Raw genomic sequence first — 23,090 nt, 5'->3', positions numbered from 1 at the left:
TCTACTAGAGATGCTTGTGTTGGAGGCGCTGGAGGTGCTACTGCTCTACTACTAGAGGTGGTAGCAGTTCTAGCTTTGGATGCTGCTTACAAATCATTCATAGAGTTCCGTGCTGAATTGCTCAAAGATGATAATAAGATAAAGGATAACAAAAAATAATATGGTTATCTACCTGCAACGGCTGTCATCGACATAAATATTCGAGGACATGCTTTTTCCGTCTTTCATCTTCACCGGTGTTTCTCCTCCGTTTAACATCGCCATCAGGAAACTTTTCTCTGCTGCCATCGCCGCCGATGGATGCTGCAACCCTGCCATCGTCGCCGTTGGATCCCTCTCGTACACCATTACAGCTGATGGACATCGGTTCTGCTGGTCTAGCGGCACTTCCGGAGGATGGCGTACTCGAGAATCTCCACCAGCGTCAGCAGCGAGCCGCCGACCAGAAGACCCGCGTAGCCTCCAATGTCGGACACGAGCGTCGACAGCGTGTAGTCAAACACCTCCTGGATGTGCTGTTCGCCGTGACGCATGCGCATGGTGATCAGGGTGTGTATGCCGTCCTCAAAGTGCTTCATGTAGCGGACCTTGTAGGGTGAGATGTCGAGCACCACGCGGGTAGGGTTGTCGTGCACATAGGCGTCGGTCTGGCAGCTGGTGGGGCACTGGCGGCACCTGTCCAGTGCCTGCAGCATGCTGTATTCGGACACCGAGCTGTTAAAAAGTCGGCGGGCGCCCAGCGTGCTGGCCATGAACTCCTCGTGTGAGGTGCACGCAGTTGCGTTGAGAGTTTCGGCCATCCAGGGCAGGCGGCACGTTGGTGCGCTGGCATTGCGCCCCGACAGAGAGAGCTGGTTCAGGCATCGTTCGTGGCAGAGCACAACTTGGTCCTGTGGTGTATCGATGCCAGAGCAAGGTGCTTCTGGAATATTGAGCCGGGTGTTTCGCTCTTTCCGCAGCACGACATCCGTGTGGGAGCCCCGCGTCAGCTCCAGTACGGTAGTCAGACCCAGGTAGGCAGCCGTGAGGCTGAAGCGCAGATTACGCGAGTGCAGCGCCACCATCCAGCCCTGGTGCTCGCTCGACATCAACGTCGGGTCCGACTCGGCAAGGTGAAGGATCAGATGCGGCTCCAGGAACGTGTGCGGCACACTGATGGCCGGCGTGAATGTGTGACACAGGCCGTAGCGATCAGTCACCACGGGCGAGATGGTACCAACGTCGGCACAGCGGTGATGCGCCAGCCGGCACCCTGACACCATCTCCTCCCAGCTGTAGGAGGCGTCGTTGATCAGCTGGTCCAAGTTAAACTCCTCCCAGCGCAATAGTTCCAGCCCTCGCATTCTCCAGTCTTCGAACGTGGTGTTGGGCCGCGTCATATTGAGCACAACGCTCTTCTTCACGCCGTACATGTGGCAGACGGTGAAAGAGGGAAACTCGAGTGTGGCTGGGCGGGACTCGGACCACGCTCTGGCGATCCGGGGGTTTCTGAAGTGTGAGAAGCTGGTGAATATGCCGACACCGAGAAAGGCGACGGCGATGGTCAAGATGAGGGTCCAGACAGCCTTTTGCAGCCGGTGGGCGCTCCGGTCCTGAATGACGGCCACGCCGGCCAGGCTGATCCGGCTGCCAGACGTGACGGTCGACTTCGGTTCCGGCTTCGCCCAAACGTTGATGCGTACCCTGTCAACAGTGCAGGCACTGTAGGTGGACGGCCGCGGTCCACGGGTACACTGAGCATTTGGCAGCGACGGAAGCGGACGAAGCGGGTTTGCCGACACTGAACTCAGCCTCGGACGTGCATTGGGACCAGACGTACTCTGGTCGTGGCCATGGCGGCCTCGCCTGTTGTCTTTGTCTTTTAAGACAAAACAAGAGGCCAGTGGCTATCACATGACGTATCCGGAGATGTACGCGTGCCCTTTCACAGTTGCCCATGAATATAAAAGGTATCAGCGGAGCTGGGTCGTATGCGAACAAGCTGGGTCGTATCTTACAACAGATCAAAGCACAAATGACACCACAAGTGGCGCCCAATGAGAGGAATGGGGGTACCATGTCAAATCGTGAGGCAGCGGACTGCACTGCTACAGTACCCGGCTGGCAAACCATCTCCAACCCGTCCCCTGGCGGGACCTGACCACCGACAGGCTGCCGTCCGATCTTGCACATCGGCCATGGGCCTCCGACACATGCCCACTCGACGAGATGCCACACTTTGTGTGTCAAGCACGGGGTAGGTGTGGTACTCACAAACCAGGGTTCTCCACGCTCAGTCAGCCCAGATTCCCTAGAAAATGCAGATCTGACCCGTGGTCAAACCTTTGGCAGCCAAATATAGCGTTCGCTGCATACATAATTATTGCTGAGATCTGAAGCAGGTAGATTCCTCTGCGAACACAAGCCATACATGAAAGTACAGTGGTGGACTTCTAAGAGTGCTAAGGCACTAACCAGCGCAGAAATGAACCAGGGTGCCAAGACGTTGACCAGCACAGAAATGAACCAGAGTGCCAAGACACTGACCAGCGCAAAAATGAGCCAGCGTGCCAAGACACTGACCAGCGCAGAAATGAACCACGGTACCATTCGCCATTCAGTTTGTGGAATGGCTTCGCTATTTATTCCATACAGAAGTATTGTTACATCGCTGTCGAAACCTGGAATATTCCGACGCTGTTATGGAAGCGGCTCATATATTTTCCCATAGTGCCAGTTAGGTCAACATTCAGGGTGCAGTTGCAAAGTTACGTATAGAGAAAAGACAAATAATAACCATTCCGCGAAGCCCCAATTCGGTCAAAAGTCCAACGTGGTCGCTCACACAAAAGCTTTATTCAAATCCGGGAGGAAAAGCCGGGACACCTCTGCTGGTCGTTGGCGGGGAGATTTTGGTCGGACATATATCGTCTTGATCGCCATCGAGTGGTCAGGACGGGATCCGGGCTGAGATATGGAAAGTAGGTGGTTCTGGGAGAGGCAATTGCAGATCAGTTAGTGGACAGCGCGCCCTAAAATATTGGCAGTGGCTGGAGCCATGCAAATTGGCTTGAAGTTGGATAGCTTCCAAGGGTCATTGGAAAGGTTTATGCATGGGATAACAGATGGAATGTCCTACAGAAATCACGGATGTCGGACAAAGGTTTGCAAGATTTGACCCAACGAAGGAACACGGGCTCCCCTGTAAGGTCACTGACACCGTCCTCGGTGCAGGCAGCAGACCCGGTCATGCCGAGCAAACCTGCCCGCAGCCCAAACGGCGTCAGGGGTGCGTTCACACAGTCGCCAACGCGTGACAGTCTGCAAGGCGGTTCCGGTGTCCCTTCCCATGGAGCTCTCCGCCACGTGTGGCCCCACGTTAACAAAGAAGACATTCAGTTGACTTGACACCATATCAGGCCGCTTATGATCACCTCCACCGCTGCGAACGGTTGACGTAATCACCTATTACATGGAGGCTCGTCCGCCCCCCAGGATCCGTCGCGGAATGTCGCAGCAAGTGTCACATCTGATGGCGGAACGCGTCACCCTGTTCAGGTTTCTCTGCACCGCTGACTAATGACCATGCACAGCAAGCGCTTAGCAGGAGCGAGAAAGGAGGTCTTAGTCTCTTCACCGCCGCGCCACGGGCGCGCCAGCATTCGTAATTCGCGCGGTCCGCACTGGAGCGTAGCGTGGACGATTATCAGGAAAACGTTCATCTGGTAACTTTTCTGAGCTGATGGCGTTTTGGTCTAAGTACCACACGAAAATCGCTTTTAAGGTCCCGTTTTGTTTTTAATTAGGCATTGCTGCACATCTAAAACACTTGTTTGGTTTTATGATGCTTTGCTACAAAAGTCAAAGTTTAAAGATGGCGTCGTAAAGAAGACTGCGGATAATATTATTGATGCGGGCGATAACTGTCTTCCTCTTTGCTTGCGTGCGTGCTGTTAGCTCCTGTAAGCGCCAAGATATGCACCAACCTCGTGCGGTGAAATAAACTGCATTATTATTATCGTGTACACGTGCAGTGGTTTGACGTTTGCAGTGTTTAACGGGGCGTAACATTCGATACCGGCATCAAAAGCAGGCAATGCTCGATGCTTCCTGATGGAATACTGACTCGCCAACCGGTCAGAAAGTGTTGAGGTTGTACGCCAGTGATTCGTGCACAGTTCACGTCTTTACACCGTGCGCCTGGTAGACCGTATTTATCGGGTACGGTTGGCGATATCTGACATTCAGTAAGATTTTCCAGCAACGAGCAGATGTCTTTGCTTACACGCGAGCGACCAACTCAAATAATTAATCCATCATTTGGCTAATGCAATCGCCGTTACTCTTCCCCGTTAGAATGTGTCGATCCAGGTGACTACAACGTCGGTTCGTCGAGGTCTACGACCCGGTTTACACACGTATTGCTTCATTTTTAGGAAAACCTCGCGTTTTGTCTCGAGTGCCGTGAAAGTTGATGTCAAAGTCCGTCTCGTGCGTCACTACTGGTTCTTGAATGTTCTTAAAATAAGTAAGTCTACACTTCCATCACATTGCAAGGCTGCAAGGAAATCACACATGGTAGGCCAGCTTTTATGCCAATGTCTGAAAGCCTGTATACTATAGCTTGTTGAAAACTGCACTTTGTTTCGCTGAAAACTGAATGAGATTGTGATAAGCAACAACAGGGCAAAAGCATGAAGCCGAATCCTGGGCCGCCCGAGGAACTTTTTCCGTTCAACTTGGAAGTTTTTCTCCGTTGAAATCTGATCAATTCGACCTCCGGTTTATTCAAAATAATTCACTGAGGTGATATTTGAAGTGTTGTTAATCAAGCTCAACATAAGAATGACATACTACCACAAGCATGCATCCAGAATCGGACTCAAGCCCATGAGGTCGCGGTTCAGGCCCGGGGGCAGGTTTTTCGGCTCAGAGCTACGTTTTGGGACACTTCACACCGTAACTTTGCGGTTCCCATTTACGTTAACACGCGCCTGGGTGGACAGCTGAATGCGACGCGCTCGGGTAGGAGTCATTTTAACCTTCTGAAGCCTGAAAAAAATCGAGAGAGCTAGAAGCACCAGCTTCACAGAGTGGTACACCATCTCACTCAGTCATGAACAAATATACATATATAAATTATAAACAATTATGCAACTATACACATGGCCGGGCAGCCAGCAATATGATGAATAAATACTGCCAACCATCTAAATAGGTGAGCTTACTCGTATCAAAATTTTGGAATACTTAGGTCATGACCTTCGGGTCAAATGAGATCTGACAAGGTCAGACTTAAGATCAGCGTCCTCAGACTTTCTTCAGCAATCACTTTTGACTAAGTTACCTCTGCTATCCAAAATCTCACTGGTGTTCACTTCAGGTCAGTTACCCTATTTGATAGGAGCTCATGACGAACAAAGATATACAATATTATTTTGATTTTTGAATTTGAATAAGCATCAAGCATCACGCTAAGCGACATATTCCTAAAGACAAATAGCTGATCCTGGTCATTAAAGGTAAAATCTGACTTTATCCGACCCCTATTACAACTCGATAGCATGTCTGTTAACGTCACTGTGAACAAGAAATTCAAAACGGGTGCCAAATAGCAGCTGTTGAAAACTGCGAAGTTGTCGTTGCAGTTTTAGAACCCGCCTTCAGAAGCGGGTTCTTCAGAGAAAAAGAGGTTTGGTTTTGACCAGGACCTGACCTTCATAGCTGTTCTAAATTCAGCTACCCCATTGTCAAAAAACAAAGCCCCTAAAAGGTGTACGACTTCGTCTAAGTTAAACTCTGTTGTCGTACCATATTGAACAATCCCGAGGAATTAGCTTAGATGAGAGCCATGACCTGATTTCGGCTTGCCACTGGCCAGCAACGCTCCAAGGTGCATCCAACTTTCTTTTCCAAATGATCGGCTATTAAACCGTCAACAGCCATACAAAGTTGGGCGCGGGCCACTCCAAAGTTATACTAAAAAACCTGTCAGGGGTTCATCTGACCCCAACCCGAGCGCGTGATGAGCCCGCGGTGCTCCCCATGACAGCTATTTGCCCTCGCAGGTGTGAAGGTCACACGTGCGCGTATGACCCGGCTTCGCGGCACGGAACAGGATCTCTTAAATGAGGATGTGCCCAACCGGCTGCCCCTGAACGTAACTTACATGACTATGCGCAAACCGCACGGCCTGGCCGCAGCTGATCACGGTCTGACGAGGTGCCTCAAAGCTGGCGCGGTCACCAGGTGACCGCTCTCCGACCAATTGGCCTCCGACGATGGACAGGCGGCCACCCTCCAACCAACTGGCCTCCGTCGATGGGCAGGCGGCCACCCTCCGACCAACTGGCCTCCGTCGATGGACAGGCGGCCACCCTCCGACCAACTGGCCTCCGTCGATGAACAGGCGGCCACCCTCCGACCAACTGGCCTCCGTCGATGGACAGGCGGCCACCCTCCGACCAACTGGCCTCCGTCGATGGACAGGCGGCCACCCTCCGACCAACTGGCCTCCGTCGATGAACAGGCGGCCACCCTCCGACCAACTGGCCTCCGTCGATGGACAGGCGGCCACCCTCCGACCAACTGGCCTCCGTCGATGGACAGGCGGCCGCCCTCCGACCAACTGGCCTCCGTCGATGGACGGGCGGCCGCCAGGTCTTCACCGTTTGGCCACTAATGAGAGTAGCGCCGGTGCTAAACTTACATGTTATGTACACGGACGCGTAGATTGATGGTTAGTAAGCATCGGTTTCTTCACTGGTGGCCGGAACACACAGGTGGCACGGCGCCCTCAGTTTGTACTGCTAATAGACGAACTGACGACACGACATGCTCGGTGGTGATCATGGGGTCGTATAAGACACCTTGCATCAATACAGAGGTTTGCACGAGCCTGAGGCTCTGCGCGATGGTGGCTGACGAAACTCAATTCCAGCGATCGGGGTGAGGGGAGGGGGGGGGGGGGGGGTTAGCGCGCAAAGCAGCGGCCGCGGCGTGACGCAAAGAGTGAAATGAGCCCAAGGTCGACGACAATAATGGGCAGCCAATGGCAATACATCGCCGCTGGACATTGACGCTTCGCCCAATGCTGGGTTGGCGTCATCAAATATCTACCGGGCGCTTTATCCCTCAAGCTCATTTATTTTTGTACACGTGGTTGTTAAGTCAGTAATTGCTTTGCCATGCGCGCCGATAACGGGCGAAACGTGCGCGTGGTTTGTGTGTGTGGGTCGGGTGAGGGGTGGGGTTGGAGGGGGGTGGGGGGTGGGGGTGGGGGGGGGGGAAGTTCATAACGGCTGCACGCATCCCAGCGCAATGAGTTACATACAACTCGTGGGAGGGCTCCGTGAGATAAAACAGATCGCTTTCAAATGTTTATCGTAAGGATGTGACATCTGCCTCCTGTTTGAACGCATTCTCGCGTGGCTCGGGAACGGGAGCAGATAGATCGCTAAAAGCAGTGACGGTCAGGAGCAAGAGCTTTGGCTTTTTGGACCCGGTCCTGTTCGCTGGCGACTGTATAGTGTATAATGACCGCTTTACCCCGAGGGGTTGGCTTCTTGCACATGGCGTGAGCGCCAGGGATGTGCAATGTGCAGCGAGCAATTTAGGGAAGCTAAGTCTAAGTCGCGTAACCTCGGTGTATCAGTATGCATGTAGGCTTAGCGGATGCGCGCTGTGCCTCAAAAGTACTTACTGTATGACTGAAGATCGGTTATCAACGCCTCACGTGCTATCACGAAAACACCAAAAACTGATTTGCTTGTGAAACGTGACAGCTGCAGTTATTTGTGGTCAGTATGTCACGTGGTAAATCCAGTAGGGAAATACCCAGATCGCATCACCGCACTTAAGCTCTCGTTGTCACCCTGGCTTAATGAATTACTTTACACTTGGCCAATACAGCGCCGATCGTTTTTTTTTTTTTTGCTTGCGTCTGCCTTTTGCCTGCCTATTTTGCTTGTAGTTGTGCTCTTTCTAATGCGCTTTGATAAAACATATTGGGTCCATTTACTCAAAGCTCATCGTCCTCGCCATCTCTGTTCTACAGATGCCGTGTGTTCTAACCTAAGTTTGCATTGAATGGCATGGGTAGGCAGATCGACGTCCGCGATCTGCCTACCCACGATCACCGTCCGCATTGTAATGAGCGACCAGAGGCCATGCCAAAGAAAACTGTGTCTTTGAAGTCGGGAGATTGAAGCCTCCTAGCTGAAAAGGAAACAACACCCCTGCGGGACGAAAGAAAGACGGGACGAAAATACGGCAGCAATTTAAGAGAAAATACACAGTTCTGGTGCGGGTGTCTATTTTTCCTTGATCTGTAGAACAGAATTTCCACCTGTGTTCATTGTCTCGGCCAATTTATTTTTCGGCATTTAATATCAAATTCATTAAAATAGAGATTTGGATGTTCCAGCTATTGCTATCATTTTCCGTCGGTTCCGTCGGTGCTACTGAACAAATCAGAGAATGGTCTTTCACTCATGATGTCTCCTCCTCAGCGTGCAATGGAACGACACTAACCGAAAAGATAACCTGAATCGCCTGAAGTGCTACACGGACAGCAGTGTTTGAACACTTGTCTGTGATGAGCTGCATTTTGACACTAGTCTGTGATGGGTTGTATTTGAGCACTAGTCTGTGATGGATTGCATTTGAACACTAGTCTGTGATCAATTGCATTTCAATGGTTAGGCTGCATTTTTTTTGTGTTCTGCTCTACAGTCATACACTTAATCACTATAAGGACCGTCTCAGACGCGTCCGGTTTTACGACTTAACAAAGTGATGCCTATATTTTCCTTTCTCAATCAGTAGTCTATCCTGATGTCTGTGTCTGTGTCTGTGTCGAGCCTTCGGCGTAAGTTAAACCATACTCGGCACACTACCTTTCCGACCGACAGTACCTCAGCCCGTAGGTGGCGCACTATCCTACCGACTGGCAGCGCTACAGCCATAGGTGGCACTTTATCCTACCGACCTGCAGCATTACAGCCCATAGGTGACGCACTATCCTACCGACCGGCGGCACCACTTCAACTCCTAGATGGGACACTGTCCTACCGACGGGCGGTACTTCAGCCCGCAGGCAGCACTACGAGCCGCACGATCACATGCATTTCTAAATGACTCGCGTTATCGCCACCACACTCTCGGTCACCGTCCGCATTGAAATGAGCGATCAGGGGCCATGCCAAAGAAAACTGTGTCTTTAAAGTTGGGACATTGAAGCCTCCTAGCTGAAAAGGAAACCACACCCCTACGGGACGAAAGACGGGACGAAAATGCGGCAGCAATTTACGAGAAAATATACACTCGTGCGCAAGGAATCAGACTGCGCTTGTTTAAAAGTAAACCTCAGAGCAATTGAACGACCCTAAGCTGCGAAATAATCCTTATTTGCTGCGTGTTTGACATGACCCCCAACGATGCATTTCTGAATGCGGGCAGCCGGCGGGCGCACATCGAGGTGAAAATGCAGCAACATATTGCAAATGCTTATACCCAAGCTTACCCTTTTGCGTTTATAATTTGCAAAAAGTGGACAGCGGCACGGTTAAAGGACAGTTGGGGGGGGGGGGGGGACAATGAAAGTTACCAATCTACTCCCAAAATATGCCCCCAGCGAGGCCTCTTTCCAGATTTGGCCAACTTTATTCCCAAAGTGGAGGGGGATGGGGCTGAGGCCCCCACCCAACTGAATAGGTAAATGTATCACTGGTAGCGGAAATAGACCTAATTGTCACGAAAGAAGCGTCGGCAGCAGCATTGTGTAGTATTTTTTGGAAGCATGCAACCACAATTTTATAAACGTCTTACACATACGCACACGCATGCAGCAACATTACCAAAATCTGTGTCATTTACCCAGTCAGTTCTAGCCTACAGGTCTACCCAGTTCGCTCGGCCATCCCAGCCCAGTTATCGCTGAGACGACGTTTTCATACACGGTGTTCTACTCTCTGTGCTTGATTCCTCTGCCCATGAAAATGCATATTAAAATAAAAACGCTGTCTCATGTTTGTATCAATACATACCCGTCGGCTGACCGCATCCAGTAATTCGCCGACAAAGAGTCATATCACCCAAGAGGGTAGACGCCATCGGGCGATCTCATTGTTTCGGTGCCATTCCATAGTCCCGTTAGTCCGGTGGTAATTGCCGCATGGGCTACGCCCGGCGAGGGCTGTGGCCCATTTTGTTTTTAACAGAATTGTATTAACTTGATGCGTAAGAAGATCAAATATCGTGACGGAGTTAGACCTAACTTCTTTTACAATGATCACACGCCGTTCCCACACATGTGAATTACTGAAAACGTTCAGCTAACTTGGGTCTCACTGATCTACTGACCACATTCTGAACACCCTCGTCAAGGGTCCTTGCTGCAATGATGCAGTTGCCCGCCCCAGCCGCCGGTGGCATGACGTCAGCGTGGTCAGTCGGCAGGCGTCAGCGGTGTAACGGCCGCCACTTCAGCCTCCGTTAGCGCCGTCCCCGCCCCAGCCGCCAGTGGTATGACGTCAGCGTGGCCAGTCGGCCAGTCAGCGGTGTAACGGCCGCCACGTCAGCCTCCGTTAGCGCCGTCCCCGCCCCAGTCGCCAGTGGTATGACGTCAGCGTGGCCAGTCGGCCAGTCAGCGGTGTAACGGCCGCCACGTCAGCCTCCGTTGGAGCCGCCCCCGCCCCAGCCGCCAGTGGTATAACGTCGGAGTGACCAGTCGGCGGGCGTCAGCGGTGTAACGGCCACCACGTCAGCCTCTGTTGGCGCGTCCCCGCCCCAGCCGCCAGTGGTATGACGTCAGCGGTGTAACGGCCGCCACGTCAGCCTCTGTTAGCGCCGTCCCCGCCCCAGCCGCCAGTGGTATGACGTCAGCGGTGTAACGGCCGCCACGTCAGCCTCTGTTAGCGCCGTCCCCGCCCCAGCCGCCAGTGGTATGACGTCAGCGGTGTAACGGCCGCCACGTCAGCCTCTGTTAGCGCCGTCCCCGCCCCAGCCGCCAGTGGTATGACGTCAGCGGTGTAACGGCCGCCACGTCAGCCTCTGTTGGCGCAGTCGCCTGCCCTGCCTCCAGCCTTGAGAAGTGACGCGGTCGGGCCGCTCCCCCGCTGCCGCCTGTCCAGCCTGCACCTGAGCAGACGCCAGGCGGGGACAGGCAGCCGCCGGGAGGGGCATGACACCTGGAAGGCTCACATATGGCCGTGTGGATCGACGATGCCTACCCCGCAGCCGGCTTGACTTCCAAATCATCTCTGACGACATGCGTGCGGCGCAGCTCGCTCTGTATTTCCCTTGCGGGCCGTGCGACAGCGGACGAGACGGTTTGACGGACAGTATGACAGACACAGGAGGCCACGGCTCTAATAAGCGGGGTGTGGTCAGTCGTGTCTGACTGGCGCAGCGATGTCGTCGTCCACGACTAACGACGGGCGGATACAGCCCTATGTGGGCATGGACTACCCACTAGATGTCTGTTGCAACGCCCGGGAAGAGCTTAGGGAACAGAAAACGTACCAACTTTCTCAGGTGGTATCGCGATCATCCGCACATCATGTGACAAGTACAATAATTCTGATACAGGATGCATTTACAATTTTCTTCTCGCTTCGATTCAGGCACGAAGCAAAAGTGCTCGGTGAGATCTTTCATTATATATAAATATCGCAGTCACCCTTCATTTCGTTCGTTTCAGTGGGCTACATGAACTTGAACTCGGTCACCATGCGTTGTTACGCTGTTCATATCAGCAACCACGGAATATGCGTTGCCGAACCGCATGCAACATAAACAGCAGACTTCAGACGTTGTGCTTTAGACGACAATAACAACTTGAATCACCCATCTATACGCATTCATCACAACTGTTCCCCGGATGCTTAGTCATTTTGACCTGCCATCTCTATTTAGTCATAGTCGGTCACGCCCGTTGTAGCAAAAAGAGTCGGCGCGGGCAGGGAGGGAGGCGGGCCAGCCGGCGTCTGTCAACTGCGAGCGCGGCTAGCGCGGGCGGCGCCTCAGTCATCCAGCTGACAGAGCAGCGCCGTGCCACGCTTCACCCAATGCTCGGGCGGCAGCAGCGTCGGTAGCAGGAACGGCAGCACAAAGTTGGTGCTGTGCCCGGTAGTGCTGAGCGTGCCGCGCCGCTCCGACGTCTTGTAGAGCGGCGCCAGGTAACGCGAGCCCACCTCCAACTGATCCTTCTCCACCGGCTTCAGCCAGATGGTCGGCAAGGAGTAGTACAGCACCTTGGGGAGCTGCTCGGCCAGCACGCCCCTGCGGCAGCGGCGGTGGCGTTGGAGGGCGGACCCGACGTGGCGGCGACCCGAGGCGAGTGGTGAGCCGGGCAGCCCCACCAGGCGCGGCACTCCGACGCCCCGTCAGCTGCCAGGCACCGCCTCGCCGGACACACGCTAACGCACACGACACGGCACGGAGAGAAGAATCAAGAACATGCAGGCATAGTGGTAAATATATCAATTCGATTGCCATGTGTCTTTAGGTGACGAATCATTAGTTAAGCGTTTTGTTAACATTATGACCAGTTAAAAAATATCCGGTTCAGAACATCTCACTTTCACTGGCAAGGCTTATCAATGGCAGTCATAGCATGGCAATGTTGAATATCAGGATGTGTCGTAACTGCCAGCAATTAAGCCAGAACAATAAAGGCAAAGCACTTGCAGCCCAACATCATTAACCCCCTTACAATATTCCGAGAAACTTGATTCATCGGCACAACAGTATCAACAGAACGTGTTTTAAATGTCCCGTCCCGTCCCGTCCCGTCCCGTCCCGCAGCCAGCCGCGCCGCCCGCCCGCGGCCCGAACGCCAGCACGCGGAGCGCGGCTCTTGCTCACTTGTCATGGTCCCATCTGGCGCCGTCGAGGAAGAGGCCGTTGATGAGCACGCCGTCGGCCGGCACCTCGGCCGGCTCCTCGGCCAGGTAGACGAAGTCGAACGTCAGCCGGTCGATCGGCAGCACGTACTTGCGCGCGAAGTTCTGCATGGCGCCCGTCAGGAAGGCGTGCGTAAAGTAGAAGCCCGACAGCCAGAAGATGCGCGGCTTGCCGTGCTCGTACCAGGTCTGCGGCGAGCGGCGGCGGCGGTTATAGAGGCTCGCGTCAGGCCGGCGCACACAGCCAGCACACCTTCAGGCGGGGTGCATTCACACTGGCGAAGACATATCATCTCACGCCCCGAATCCCTCCATCACCCAGGTATAGAACAAATGCAATGAAGAAACGATCATGCAAAAACGCATGACAGAAACAATAAAACATTGTCTGCGAGCATATGCAACATAGCATGGCGCTCCAAAGCCGATGTGTGACCAAATACGATCATCAAAACTCCTAGCATCAGAAGCGAGCGGCCGCCGCCAGTCCCACTCGAGGAGGGCGTGCCGCAGCCCGCCCACCTGCAGCAGGTTCAGCCTCTCCAGCAGGTCGTTGATGTAGCTGCCCAGCGGCTTCCTGCTGAGATAGGAGGACTTGGCCCAGAGGGCGGGCACCTTGCCGACCAGCAAGGACTGGGCTACGGCCTCCAGGTCAGGCGACATCACCACCAGACCCTGCCGATTGTCCGCGCGGCGTCAGTGGCCGCTCGGAGGCGGGGAGCGGGGGGGCAGCCCCACCACCACACTGATGTCAGCACTGAAGCGCTCCATGGGCCGTACCCGCGGGCCGCTCGTCGTCTAATTTCATGGTGTGTTTGAGCAGCAGAACTCTATCCTCGACCTATCCTATCTTTTGCTGGTGGTTTATCTCTGAATGTGCAAAACGGACGGAATTTTACCTTTACGGCTTTCTTGAGGTTCTGAAGTGTAGTTCTAATGACGGATATGAGTCGATTGAAACGCTCCATCTCTTGCACCAACACCGTATTCATCGACTCATTGTATGTCACGGGGAATTTCGCTCCTGCTGCCTCCAGGTCAAAAACGTCCGGCACCTGCAAGCATGAGCGATCTCACACCACCTGACAGTACTTTTAGCGACGTCTGTACTACGCAGCAGACACACCTACAACTTTAGATGTCAGATCCAAGACCCATGGAAGCCCTCGATGACAGAACTCGAACCCCAGATCATGTAATCCGTTTTTGTGATCCCGGTACTTGTCTGGTCCGGGGCTGCCGAGAACCAGCACTCGCGCGTGCAAAAGAATGGCCACTATCCGATGTCCAACAACGCATCGACAACACAATGACAGCCGAAGGGAAACCTCCCAGCGACATGCCGCCAGCGCCCACTCCATCGCAGCGTCTCTCTGCTCAGCCCGCAGTGAACCCAAGCAACGTCGTCAGCAGCCTTCGCGCCGCCGCTGCCGCCGGCGAGACCGGCCTTGTCAAGGATGTCGGAGGCGATGCCGTAGGCGTGATCGATGTTGGCGCCGGCGCCGCCCGCGCCGCCGCCCTGGATGATCAGCACCGAGTCGAACAGCAGCCGCGTCTCGGCCAGCTCGCGGCTGATGTCCACGTTATCGTGCATGCCGAACACCTCAGGCAGCTGTGTGGTCGGCAGGCTCTGCGGCACGGCCAGAGGCGACGTCGGACAAGGCAGCGGCCGTGAGGTCGGCGGGGTTGGGCCGAAGATGTCAGGCATGACAGCGGCTGTCAGACCGTTGGGTACCGGCCTTGCAGCACGGCCAGAGGGTGCTCGATTTGATTTTGAGACATATTCGCGGGTTCACCGAGGAATGCAGCAGACAGGCTGTCGGCTACGACTTGGACGGACCATGGACAACTGTCTACAGAACTGTCGCGTAAAATCGCGGCATAAACGCAAAACAACCTGGACTATCCCAGCAACAGAAGCCGCTGTACTCGTCTCCTTCAGCCTGGCAAGGGCATACAACGGCGCGGTTTATTGGCGAACGGAAGAACTCACCAGCAAGAAATAAAATATCGCCGCGCTCTGAGCTTTGCACATTGCTCAGACCAGATAACGGAGCGCAGTTAGAGAGCAGCGAAGACGGAGGCGCTGCTTACATCGGTCTGTCCATCACTGACCTTAATATACTCCACGTAGTCGTCGTAGTTGATCTTGTTGGGCACGAAGTAGTTGCCGGACGGTGACAGTTTGTACTTGCTCTCCGAGACGAGCCGCGCGTTGCAGAAGTCGGCGAGCACGGTGTTGAGCGTGCGCCGGTCCCAGTCCTCGGTCACACGGCCGCCGTAGTTGCACTCTCCCGTCAGATACTTGAGCGCCGCGTACGGCACCGCGTCGTACTCGTTGATGAACATCTGGCGGAGACGACGCCCCGCGTCACGCGTGTGAGGAAGTGCCGGAGCCGTGGCGACGGGGGAGGCGTACGGTCCGGGCGGCACGCAGAGACGTGCGAAATATCTGACTGACGCGATCGGTCTATTGCCAGTGTAGCCACGGCTTGTTGGGAATTTTCGTTTTCACGTTGAACGCTGTCCAGAGACGGCGGAAACTAGACACCACAGCCCGCAACTAGACACTGCGCTAAGCAAGCCAAGCGGAACCACCACGGCTGACATCTGACGCCTAAAAGCCGCGCAGACTGCCCGCTGGTTCCGACATCCGACACATAAGTCTGAGGTGGGCACCGCATACAGACGCGCTTCCCGTAAATACAGGGCACTACTGCCGTTATGGACGACTACCAAGAGCCGTCCCAGCGGTGTCAGGTGCCGTGTCCTGACCCCGACAGTCCCCGGGACCATGTCCTGACCCCGACAGTTCCAGGACCCGAGCACCAACCCCGGCAGCCTCAAGGGTTGAGCCCTGACCGCGTTTCGGCGGTCTCGGGGGTCGTGTTCTGACCTGCAGCTGCATGGCCGAGATGCGCAAGTCGGACTCGTTGAAGCCGTATGGGATGTTCCATCCCTGTGCACCGAACTTGCGCCGCTCCTGCACCAGAGCGTGGAAGAAGCACAGCCCTGCCGGCGACGAGATCGGTGACAGCGGCCGCCGACACCGGACGCGCGCCTCATCCACTCGTCACCGGCCCCCTGCGCCACTGCATCCACCACCATAGGTGGCGCTCGGCGCCACCGCCGGTCCCCTGCAACGCTGTGCCCACCATAAGTGGTGCTCGGCACCACCGCCGGTCCCTGCGCCGCTGTGCTCACCATAAGTGGCGCTCGGCACCACCGCCGGTCCCCTGCGCTGCTGTGCCCACCACAAGTGGCGCTCGGCACCACCGCCGGTCCCCTGCGCCGGTGTGACGACCATAGGTGGCGCTCGGCTCCACCGCCGGTCCCCTGCGCCGCTGTGCTCACCATAGGTGGCGCTCGGCACCACCGCCGGTCCCCTTCACCGCCTTGCCCACCATATGTGGCGCACGACACCACGTGCGATGATGTGTTCACTAAGCGCACAACGCGATCAACTGCTTACCAAAGCGTAAAACTGGTGGCATTATCATCGCAGCTTTGGTGCTGACGGTGTGCTGGAAGAAACGGGATAAGTGGCGATCGGGAACAGAACTCGGCGCCTTTTAATGACTACGAGAAGACTCGGCCGAGTCACATGGGCCACTCATTTTCCACATCATCCATGAGCACATATCTTTCAAAAGGCACGTTTATCGCGGAACAGTCAAGCTGTTTGTGAATTGCTTTTCGGCTCGAGCGATTGGTTCCACAGAAGATCTCCAATCAATTAGAAAGCAAATAGAAAATTGTCTTAAGCGTTGTTCTCTTCAGCGCGGTGCAAAGGTAATGCACACTAGTCAGTTAGTCATGAAACAAGTGTTCGCATCCAGGTACGCATCTCGTAAAGGTAGCCTTAATCTTGCATCTTGTAAGCGTAAACATGTTAACTTTTTGTATAGGTAACCAAGCACGTAACTTGTGATCTTTAGTTTTTAGCTGTCACATGGTTCTCATATTTTTCAGGTGAGTTTGTCTAAACTGCAAAGCTTTTTGTATAGTTTGTCGCGTGTGGATATTGTAGCATTTGTGTATTTGTTCACTCTGGTGTGTCTTGGTGACGTCTTCTGTTCTGCGTTTTGTACGCGACCATGGACCGCGCCCGAAAATTTAAACAAAACCTGACCTTGTTTCAAATCTCTTAATATGGTGGAGGCTACTGACACTTGTTTCATGACTAACATAACACTGTGACGTTGAGAAGCAGCTGAACGCCTTACCAAGTGTCGAACGCGGACGTAGTACCATTTGCACAGCGGCGGACGTACAATGACCATACTGCCATCCCGCCTGGGCCTCCGAATAATTCTACGGTTGAAGCCCAGGCTTTGCAAACACATATTTCAGCGTAAAGAGCGGGCGATCGACACCCACACCCCCCAAAAACAGGGCTAGCTAGACTGAAGGTGACCTTACGAATATGGGGACGCCATAAGTTTCCACATCTGCAAACAAAATAAAATAGCCGGTCCAGCCCTTTTGCATTTCAAACAAAACACCTTTTCCTACGCATACAGCTGATGAGCCGAACATGTCACAGAATTATATGCACATGAATGATTGAAAACAACCGATATTCACAGCGCTTCCCTCCGACACTACCAGCCCAGACACTAACCGAAGAGAAGTTTTGAGAAGATCACCTCCTTTCCGGGGCAGCCCGAATAGAAAGCCTCGTCGTTGATGGGGTTGCCCAGGTAGGACTGCAACAGGTTCATGCGCAGCCCGGTGGGCGGCTCGTTGGTCATCTTGACGCCGTTCTGCAGCACCGTCACTGGAAACTGCGGCACGCCAGCAGGACGTCAGCGCTCGGCGCACGCGCCACGCTGCCGGCCCACATCCGACCGCAGGACGCTTACTCTGGCCTGGCAACACGGCCGCCACCAACGTCAAAGTCTTATCGCCCCCGACGCATGTACGCGAAGGTAATTGGCCACTGGACTACCAGCCGATGTTAGTTAGCTGTGTGATCTACCTGCCGATAAGAACGACAAGCGTGGAGAACTAACGTTCATGCATATCCCGTTTTACTTTCCTGAAATGGACCAAAAGCTTTGATCCCAGAGAACAACTTTCCACCCTACCAAGTACCACGGAAATAAAATATCGTGCCTTTGCGATCTGTATTTGGCCGTAGGCATAAAGTCTAAAACAGCAAACATCACTTCCGCGAAGACATCTTTACCGTCCACTGACCTCCCATAAGCCTAATCTATAGGCTAAGCGCCGCGGAGGATTACAACAAGTGAGAACACCCTGAGGAAACCACGCCCAATGAGTCAGGAAAAATACCACAACTTTCTACGTACATACTCAACTTGACTTTAGCTTGTTCCGGTACCTTAAAGACGCAACAATGATAGTGTGCTAAGCAGTTAAGAGCGCCTCAATTACGGGGTAACTGACCCCCACCGGCGGCCGTGTTCCCCTGAGGTCAAGAGTGTAAATAAATATAACCGGCACGCACGCAGAGCTACTAAAAAAGCCCAACCTTGGCTGTGAATCAAACAGACAGAAGCAAGCATGACTGGAAACCAAAGCACGGTAAAAGCCGTGTCACTAAATCCTCTAGATCCCGCCCTTCCCACAAATAGCATCGCTGCGAATGATGTTGCCAGTGTAGAGTACCGCAGAGTGCAGGTCACGACCGGTTAGCTTATGACCTGAGATATCCGCAGGGAGCTTTCGCGGGACCATCCCTAAGTCCAAGCTGGACTATATGGCCGCTTGGAGCGGGAACGCGCTAATGACATTGCCATGCGTCGATAGATGTAAAAAGCAAACACTAGTCCATTGATTTCGAATAAGGAGTCGTCATTCCTCATTGTCATGGGAACTAACGCCAGCTGAACACTTTTGACATGGTAAACAACAGAACATGGAAGAGAAGACGTTTTAGTAAAGTCAACTTACGTGGCTGTTCCAATTTCCAAACTATTTCTAAAACCTGGTAATACTTTCTTTGACATTTCAAAAAAACAAACCGTATGCTAAGGTTAAACAACTGGCTGCGAGATGGTTACTACATGACATGTGCTAATTATAAGGAGCGGGCTGCCGACGCGCGCCGTCCCACAAGGCCCATGCTGGGGGGCTTCACGTCAGTTGTACAGCTGACGCTGTGTAATCGGCTGGTGTTTCTATGACTTTGGCTACGGATAACTACTACAATGAAATCAAATGCCAGCTTAATTCAAACAGCAATTCACTACAGGCTGCCAAAAACCCGTGGAATGTACACACGCAGATCATAATCTGGCATAATTTGACCGACAAGTTCGCTCTAGAAGACGACGGATGTGAGAATAAAAAATTAAAGACCACAACTGATAATATTTCGCTGCAAAGCCTTGGCACGTGGAGTGTTGAAACGGCAGTGTGTGCATATGGGGACCGGTCTTGCATCTAGGCCTGCCATCCATGTGGACCGGCGGCAGTGGTGCAGGTCCGAGTGACGGCACGCGCCTCAGGCGGCGGTCACGGCCACCGAAGCTGCTAACCTTGGGGCTGGGGTAGCTGGTGAGCCAAAGTCGGAAGGTGGGGTTGGTGTCCTCCATGTTGAAGTCTTCGCAGATCTTCTCCAAGGTGGGCATCCAGGAGACGGCCAGGTGGCAGTTTTGCAGCGCCACCCACGTGCCCTCCTCCTGTGCCTTGCAGATCATCTCGTGCGCCACCGGCCCCTGGTGGAGAGCGATACTCCGCGTGGGCGAGGTGTCGACGGGGAGCGGACGCCGAGTCCACCGCGCCTATCATGAGCGTGGTGGTGAACGTAGCTCGGCCACCGGCCAATCCACCGTTGGCAGGCAGGGTGTCTGGGCATGCGCCGACTAGCCACGCCCTTCTTGGTTATCACGGCTTACTCACCACATCCTCGCAGCGTTCATGTTCAGCGCTTGGTCTCCTGGCCTCCGATGAGTGACCATATTTATTGTCTCTGGCGTGTCTCCGCCTGACCCAAGTCTGTTTCTCAAACATCGCGAGCATAACGCAGCCCAATCTGCATCGTAATGCTGACCCTACCACCCCCGGCCTCGCCATTCCCTCTCCACTTCCCACTGCTGAACCCAGGGGCACTCCCCGCCCCTCCACCACCGGCTGATGACTCCTTCCCAACTCTCTCCCTCCATCACTGGCTGATGGCCTCCTCTCCATCCCTGCCCCTCCACCTCCGGCTGATAACCCCCTCCCCAACCCTGCCCCCTTCACCATCGGCTGACAACCTCCTCCCCCCAATCCTGCCCCTCCACCACTGGCTGACACCCCCCTCTCCACCCCTGCCCCTCCACCACTGGCTGATGACCTCCTCTCCATCCCTGCCCCTCCACCACCGGGTGATGACCCCCTCTCCAATCCTGTCCTCTGCACCATCGGCTAATGACACCCTCTCCGGCCCTGCCTCCCCAGCCGCTCGTCCTAACCTGGCCCTGGCCGAGCGAGATGGCGTTAAACTTGGCACCGCCGTAGCCGCGGTCCTCGGCGAACTTGAGCAGCGCCGCCATCGGGTCGGCGCCCGGCGACAGCACGAAGATGAGCGGCACCAGACAGTTGGAGTCCGCGTAAGACTTGGCCAGGTCGAAAGGCGGCGGCGACACAAACTTCTGGCCGATGTTGTTGGCCACGAAATTGGTCACCATGGGCACGATCTGGAGCGGCAGCGGGTAACGATAATCAGGTGTCGGAAGGGCGGCGGGTGAGACAGTGTCCTAACAGTCCGGCGCCCACAGGCAGCCGGAGGAGACTCGTGTACATTGGACTTGAGCACACTTCAACTTCGATTCTCGTCCGCAGGAGGCTACAGGGAACACTGTGCATTTCGCCCAACGGCATGACAAACTAGGCGAATCAGCCACCAACTGAATCTTGCAAACATTCGACCTCATACTGCTCCACGTTTCTGCGACTGGACGCGCGAGAGTGCTCACCCGCGCGCCGCGCGCCAGGGCACGCTGCGGCAAACCCCGGACCATGCCATTTTTGATATGGGTGCGACCTGACAATACGATAGCTGGCTATTGCACACCGCTGAAATTCAAAATATGTTCATGCGTCATGCCATCGAAAATTTTGTAAGGTTAGTTAGCCCAACACCAGAGCATGTCACAAAAACCGAGTCTGAGATGAGATAGTTTTTCCTCAGCACACAAACGGTCTATATCGTGCCAAACCCTTTTCAGCACCACCGTATGCATTCGTGTGTCAGCTCGGGATGCCCGACGTGCCTTGTCGGGCCGGACGCAACGTATGAGCATCATCTTCTGGAACTCGGTGGTGTTCGAGTGCCAAGGCTCGGGCAGCTGCATGTTGTGCGGCTCCTTGCTGTTGTAAACCTCCTGCCACTCGGCCAGAGTCGCCTTGAAGCTGGGCAGGAAGTCTGCACGAGACGCACCGCAGGCATATCCGCGTTAGGACGGTGTATCGGCGCACCGTTCCGCGCGATCGAACCAAGACACTCAAAGGATACAGTGTGAAACCCGCAGACCGGCGCCGCGCGGGGTACTGACTTTGTTCAGTGGTACGTGGTTGGTGTAAGTCGCATGTAGCGACACAAACGCAACCAGAAACAGGCGCAGCAACCAAGCTTTGGCCTCTTACAATGTTAGACAAACTGTTGGATCTACATGAAAATTATGATGAGCTCAGAGCTACTACCAAGCATATATAATGTATCCAACCACCCAAATGACGCCCAGAATATACGTGACCCAATTACACAGCACTTCGATGAAATGCAGTGCTACAATTCGCATGCAGGTGCAGCCATGCACAAACGGTACGTAACCAACCCGCATCCACCTAGGCACATACAAACGCCGCTTGAGCGCCGCGGGCAGCGGTCTGAATGCCACCGTGCTGCCCACAGTCAGCCCGGCGGGACCCAACGGCGAGGAGTCCGTGTACGGTGCGCACAGCCGCCCTCTGCCGCCGGGTGCCGGCGGCTGTCCAGGCGGCCCCGCCTGCCGCGCGTGTGAGGCTTCCGCGCCAAACGGTGGCTTCGGGACGCTGCTGACACCTCAGTAGGTCCACTGGCCGGTTCCTCCGCAGCTCGACGCAGGCCCAGCTGGAGGCGCGGTATCACGTGGCATTGGTCGGCCGCCGCCTCCCCTCTCCCCCCCCCCCCCCCCCCCACCAGGAGGAGGCGCGCGTGACCGACCGAGCGAGCGGCACCTTTGAAGGCGGGGACCTCGGTGAGACGACATATCTCGTCCCAGGACTTGTCGTTGAGCCACTCGGGGGCCGGGTTGGGCAGCGGGTTGTCCAGGCCAACACCTCCCGTCAGCAGGAACGTCGACTCCTTGGAGTCGATCTTGCCCTGGACCCTGCGGCGACACGGCTATCAGGCACACGGCAGGCGGGCACCGACGGGCGGGCTAGGCGGCACAGCGGCCGGCGCGCTGCAGACACGGGTGGGACTCGGTAGAGCAGGGACCGAGCTATCGCAGTGGCAGGGGGAGCTCCGTGGAGCGGGCACGGTCAGTCACGGGCGGCAGCAGAGGAGGCTGTGGTACGGCAGTCTTCAGCGCTGGGCTCAGTGAAGAAGAGAGAACGACGCGGCAATAGTAAGCAAGGTCCAGCGGAACGGTCACTCTGGCACAGTCAGTCACGAGCGGGGCTCAGTGGAACAGTCACGAGCACAGTCAGCCACGAGCGGGACTGAGTGGAACGGTCACTCGGGCACAGTCAGTCACGAGCGGGGCTCAGTGGAACGGTCACCCGGGCACAGTCAGTCACGAGCGGGGCTCAGTGGAACGGTCAACGAGGCACAGTCAGTCACGAGCGGGGCCCAGTGGAACGGTCACCCAGGCACAGTCAGTCACGAGCGGGACCCAGTGGGACGAAGACAGCCGATTTCGAGCTGGGTTCCGCGCATCAGGGACCGAAGTGTGCATGCCAGTCTCGGGCGGGGTTCCGCTATCGCGTTGGGACAGGGCTTTGGGTACGAGAGTTCAGGTGGCGTTCAGGGACAGAAGTAAACTTCATCTATAAGGCTTCTCGCTACCGCAGGACTTTGTTTCCATAAGCTCATGCCAGAAGCGTGCATACGTCTGACAAGACTTCTACCACATCGGCATGGCTAATTAACGTTGATGGGTTCACAAAACAAGCACTTAGCCGTCAGCAGGATTGTCACTACGGTCGTTAGGGCTCGCACGAATGCCGCCCTCCGAATCCCTTGCAAAGGGGTCACCGTGGTGCCCCCTC

General features: G+C 54.9%; 2 protein-coding genes across 2 annotated transcripts in view; both read right to left on the bottom strand.

The window, feature by feature from the left end:
• Positions 1-377: 377 nt before the first annotated feature.
• LOC119092227 (uncharacterized) lies at positions 378-3,230 on the bottom strand. Its single transcript, XM_037215201.1, has 2 exons — positions 3,223-3,230; positions 378-1,683 (listed from the first exon to the last, which is right to left on the bottom strand). The coding sequence occupies exons 1-2, from the start codon at positions 3,228-3,230 to the stop codon at positions 378-380; spliced, it is 1,314 nt and encodes a 437-aa protein (XP_037071096.1).
• An 8,038-nt stretch (positions 3,231-11,268) lies between these two features.
• Positions 11,269-23,090, bottom strand: part of LOC119092010 (dynein heavy chain 7, axonemal) — a 38,051-nt gene continuing 26,229 nt past the window's right edge. The window contains exons 30-41 of the mRNA XM_037214962.1: positions 22,056-22,207; positions 21,110-21,261; positions 20,309-20,533; positions 19,391-19,570; positions 17,509-17,671; positions 15,781-15,896; positions 15,000-15,233; positions 14,332-14,514; positions 13,784-13,939; positions 13,407-13,559; positions 12,847-13,073; positions 11,269-12,261 (exon numbers count right to left, since the gene is read on the bottom strand). Coding sequence (XP_037070857.1) covers positions 12,003-12,261; positions 12,847-13,073; positions 13,407-13,559; positions 13,784-13,939; positions 14,332-14,514; positions 15,000-15,233; positions 15,781-15,896; positions 17,509-17,671; positions 19,391-19,570; positions 20,309-20,533; positions 21,110-21,261; positions 22,056-22,207 — 2,200 coding nt within the window. The 3' untranslated portion in view covers positions 11,269-12,002. The remainder of the gene's footprint in view (positions 12,262-12,846; positions 13,074-13,406; positions 13,560-13,783; positions 13,940-14,331; positions 14,515-14,999; positions 15,234-15,780; positions 15,897-17,508; positions 17,672-19,390; positions 19,571-20,308; positions 20,534-21,109; positions 21,262-22,055; positions 22,208-23,090) is intronic.

This window comes from Pollicipes pollicipes, unplaced genomic scaffold (genome assembly GCF_011947565.3).
Source record: "Pollicipes pollicipes isolate AB1234 unplaced genomic scaffold, Ppol_2.1 Scaffold_3447;HRSCAF=4054_pilon_pilon_pilon, whole genome shotgun sequence".
In the NCBI taxonomy this organism is placed as follows: Eukaryota; Metazoa; Arthropoda; class Thecostraca; order Pollicipedomorpha; family Pollicipedidae; genus Pollicipes; species Pollicipes pollicipes.
Note: the sequence above shows the minus strand (reverse complement) of the source record. Positions and strands in the feature narration are given on the sequence as shown.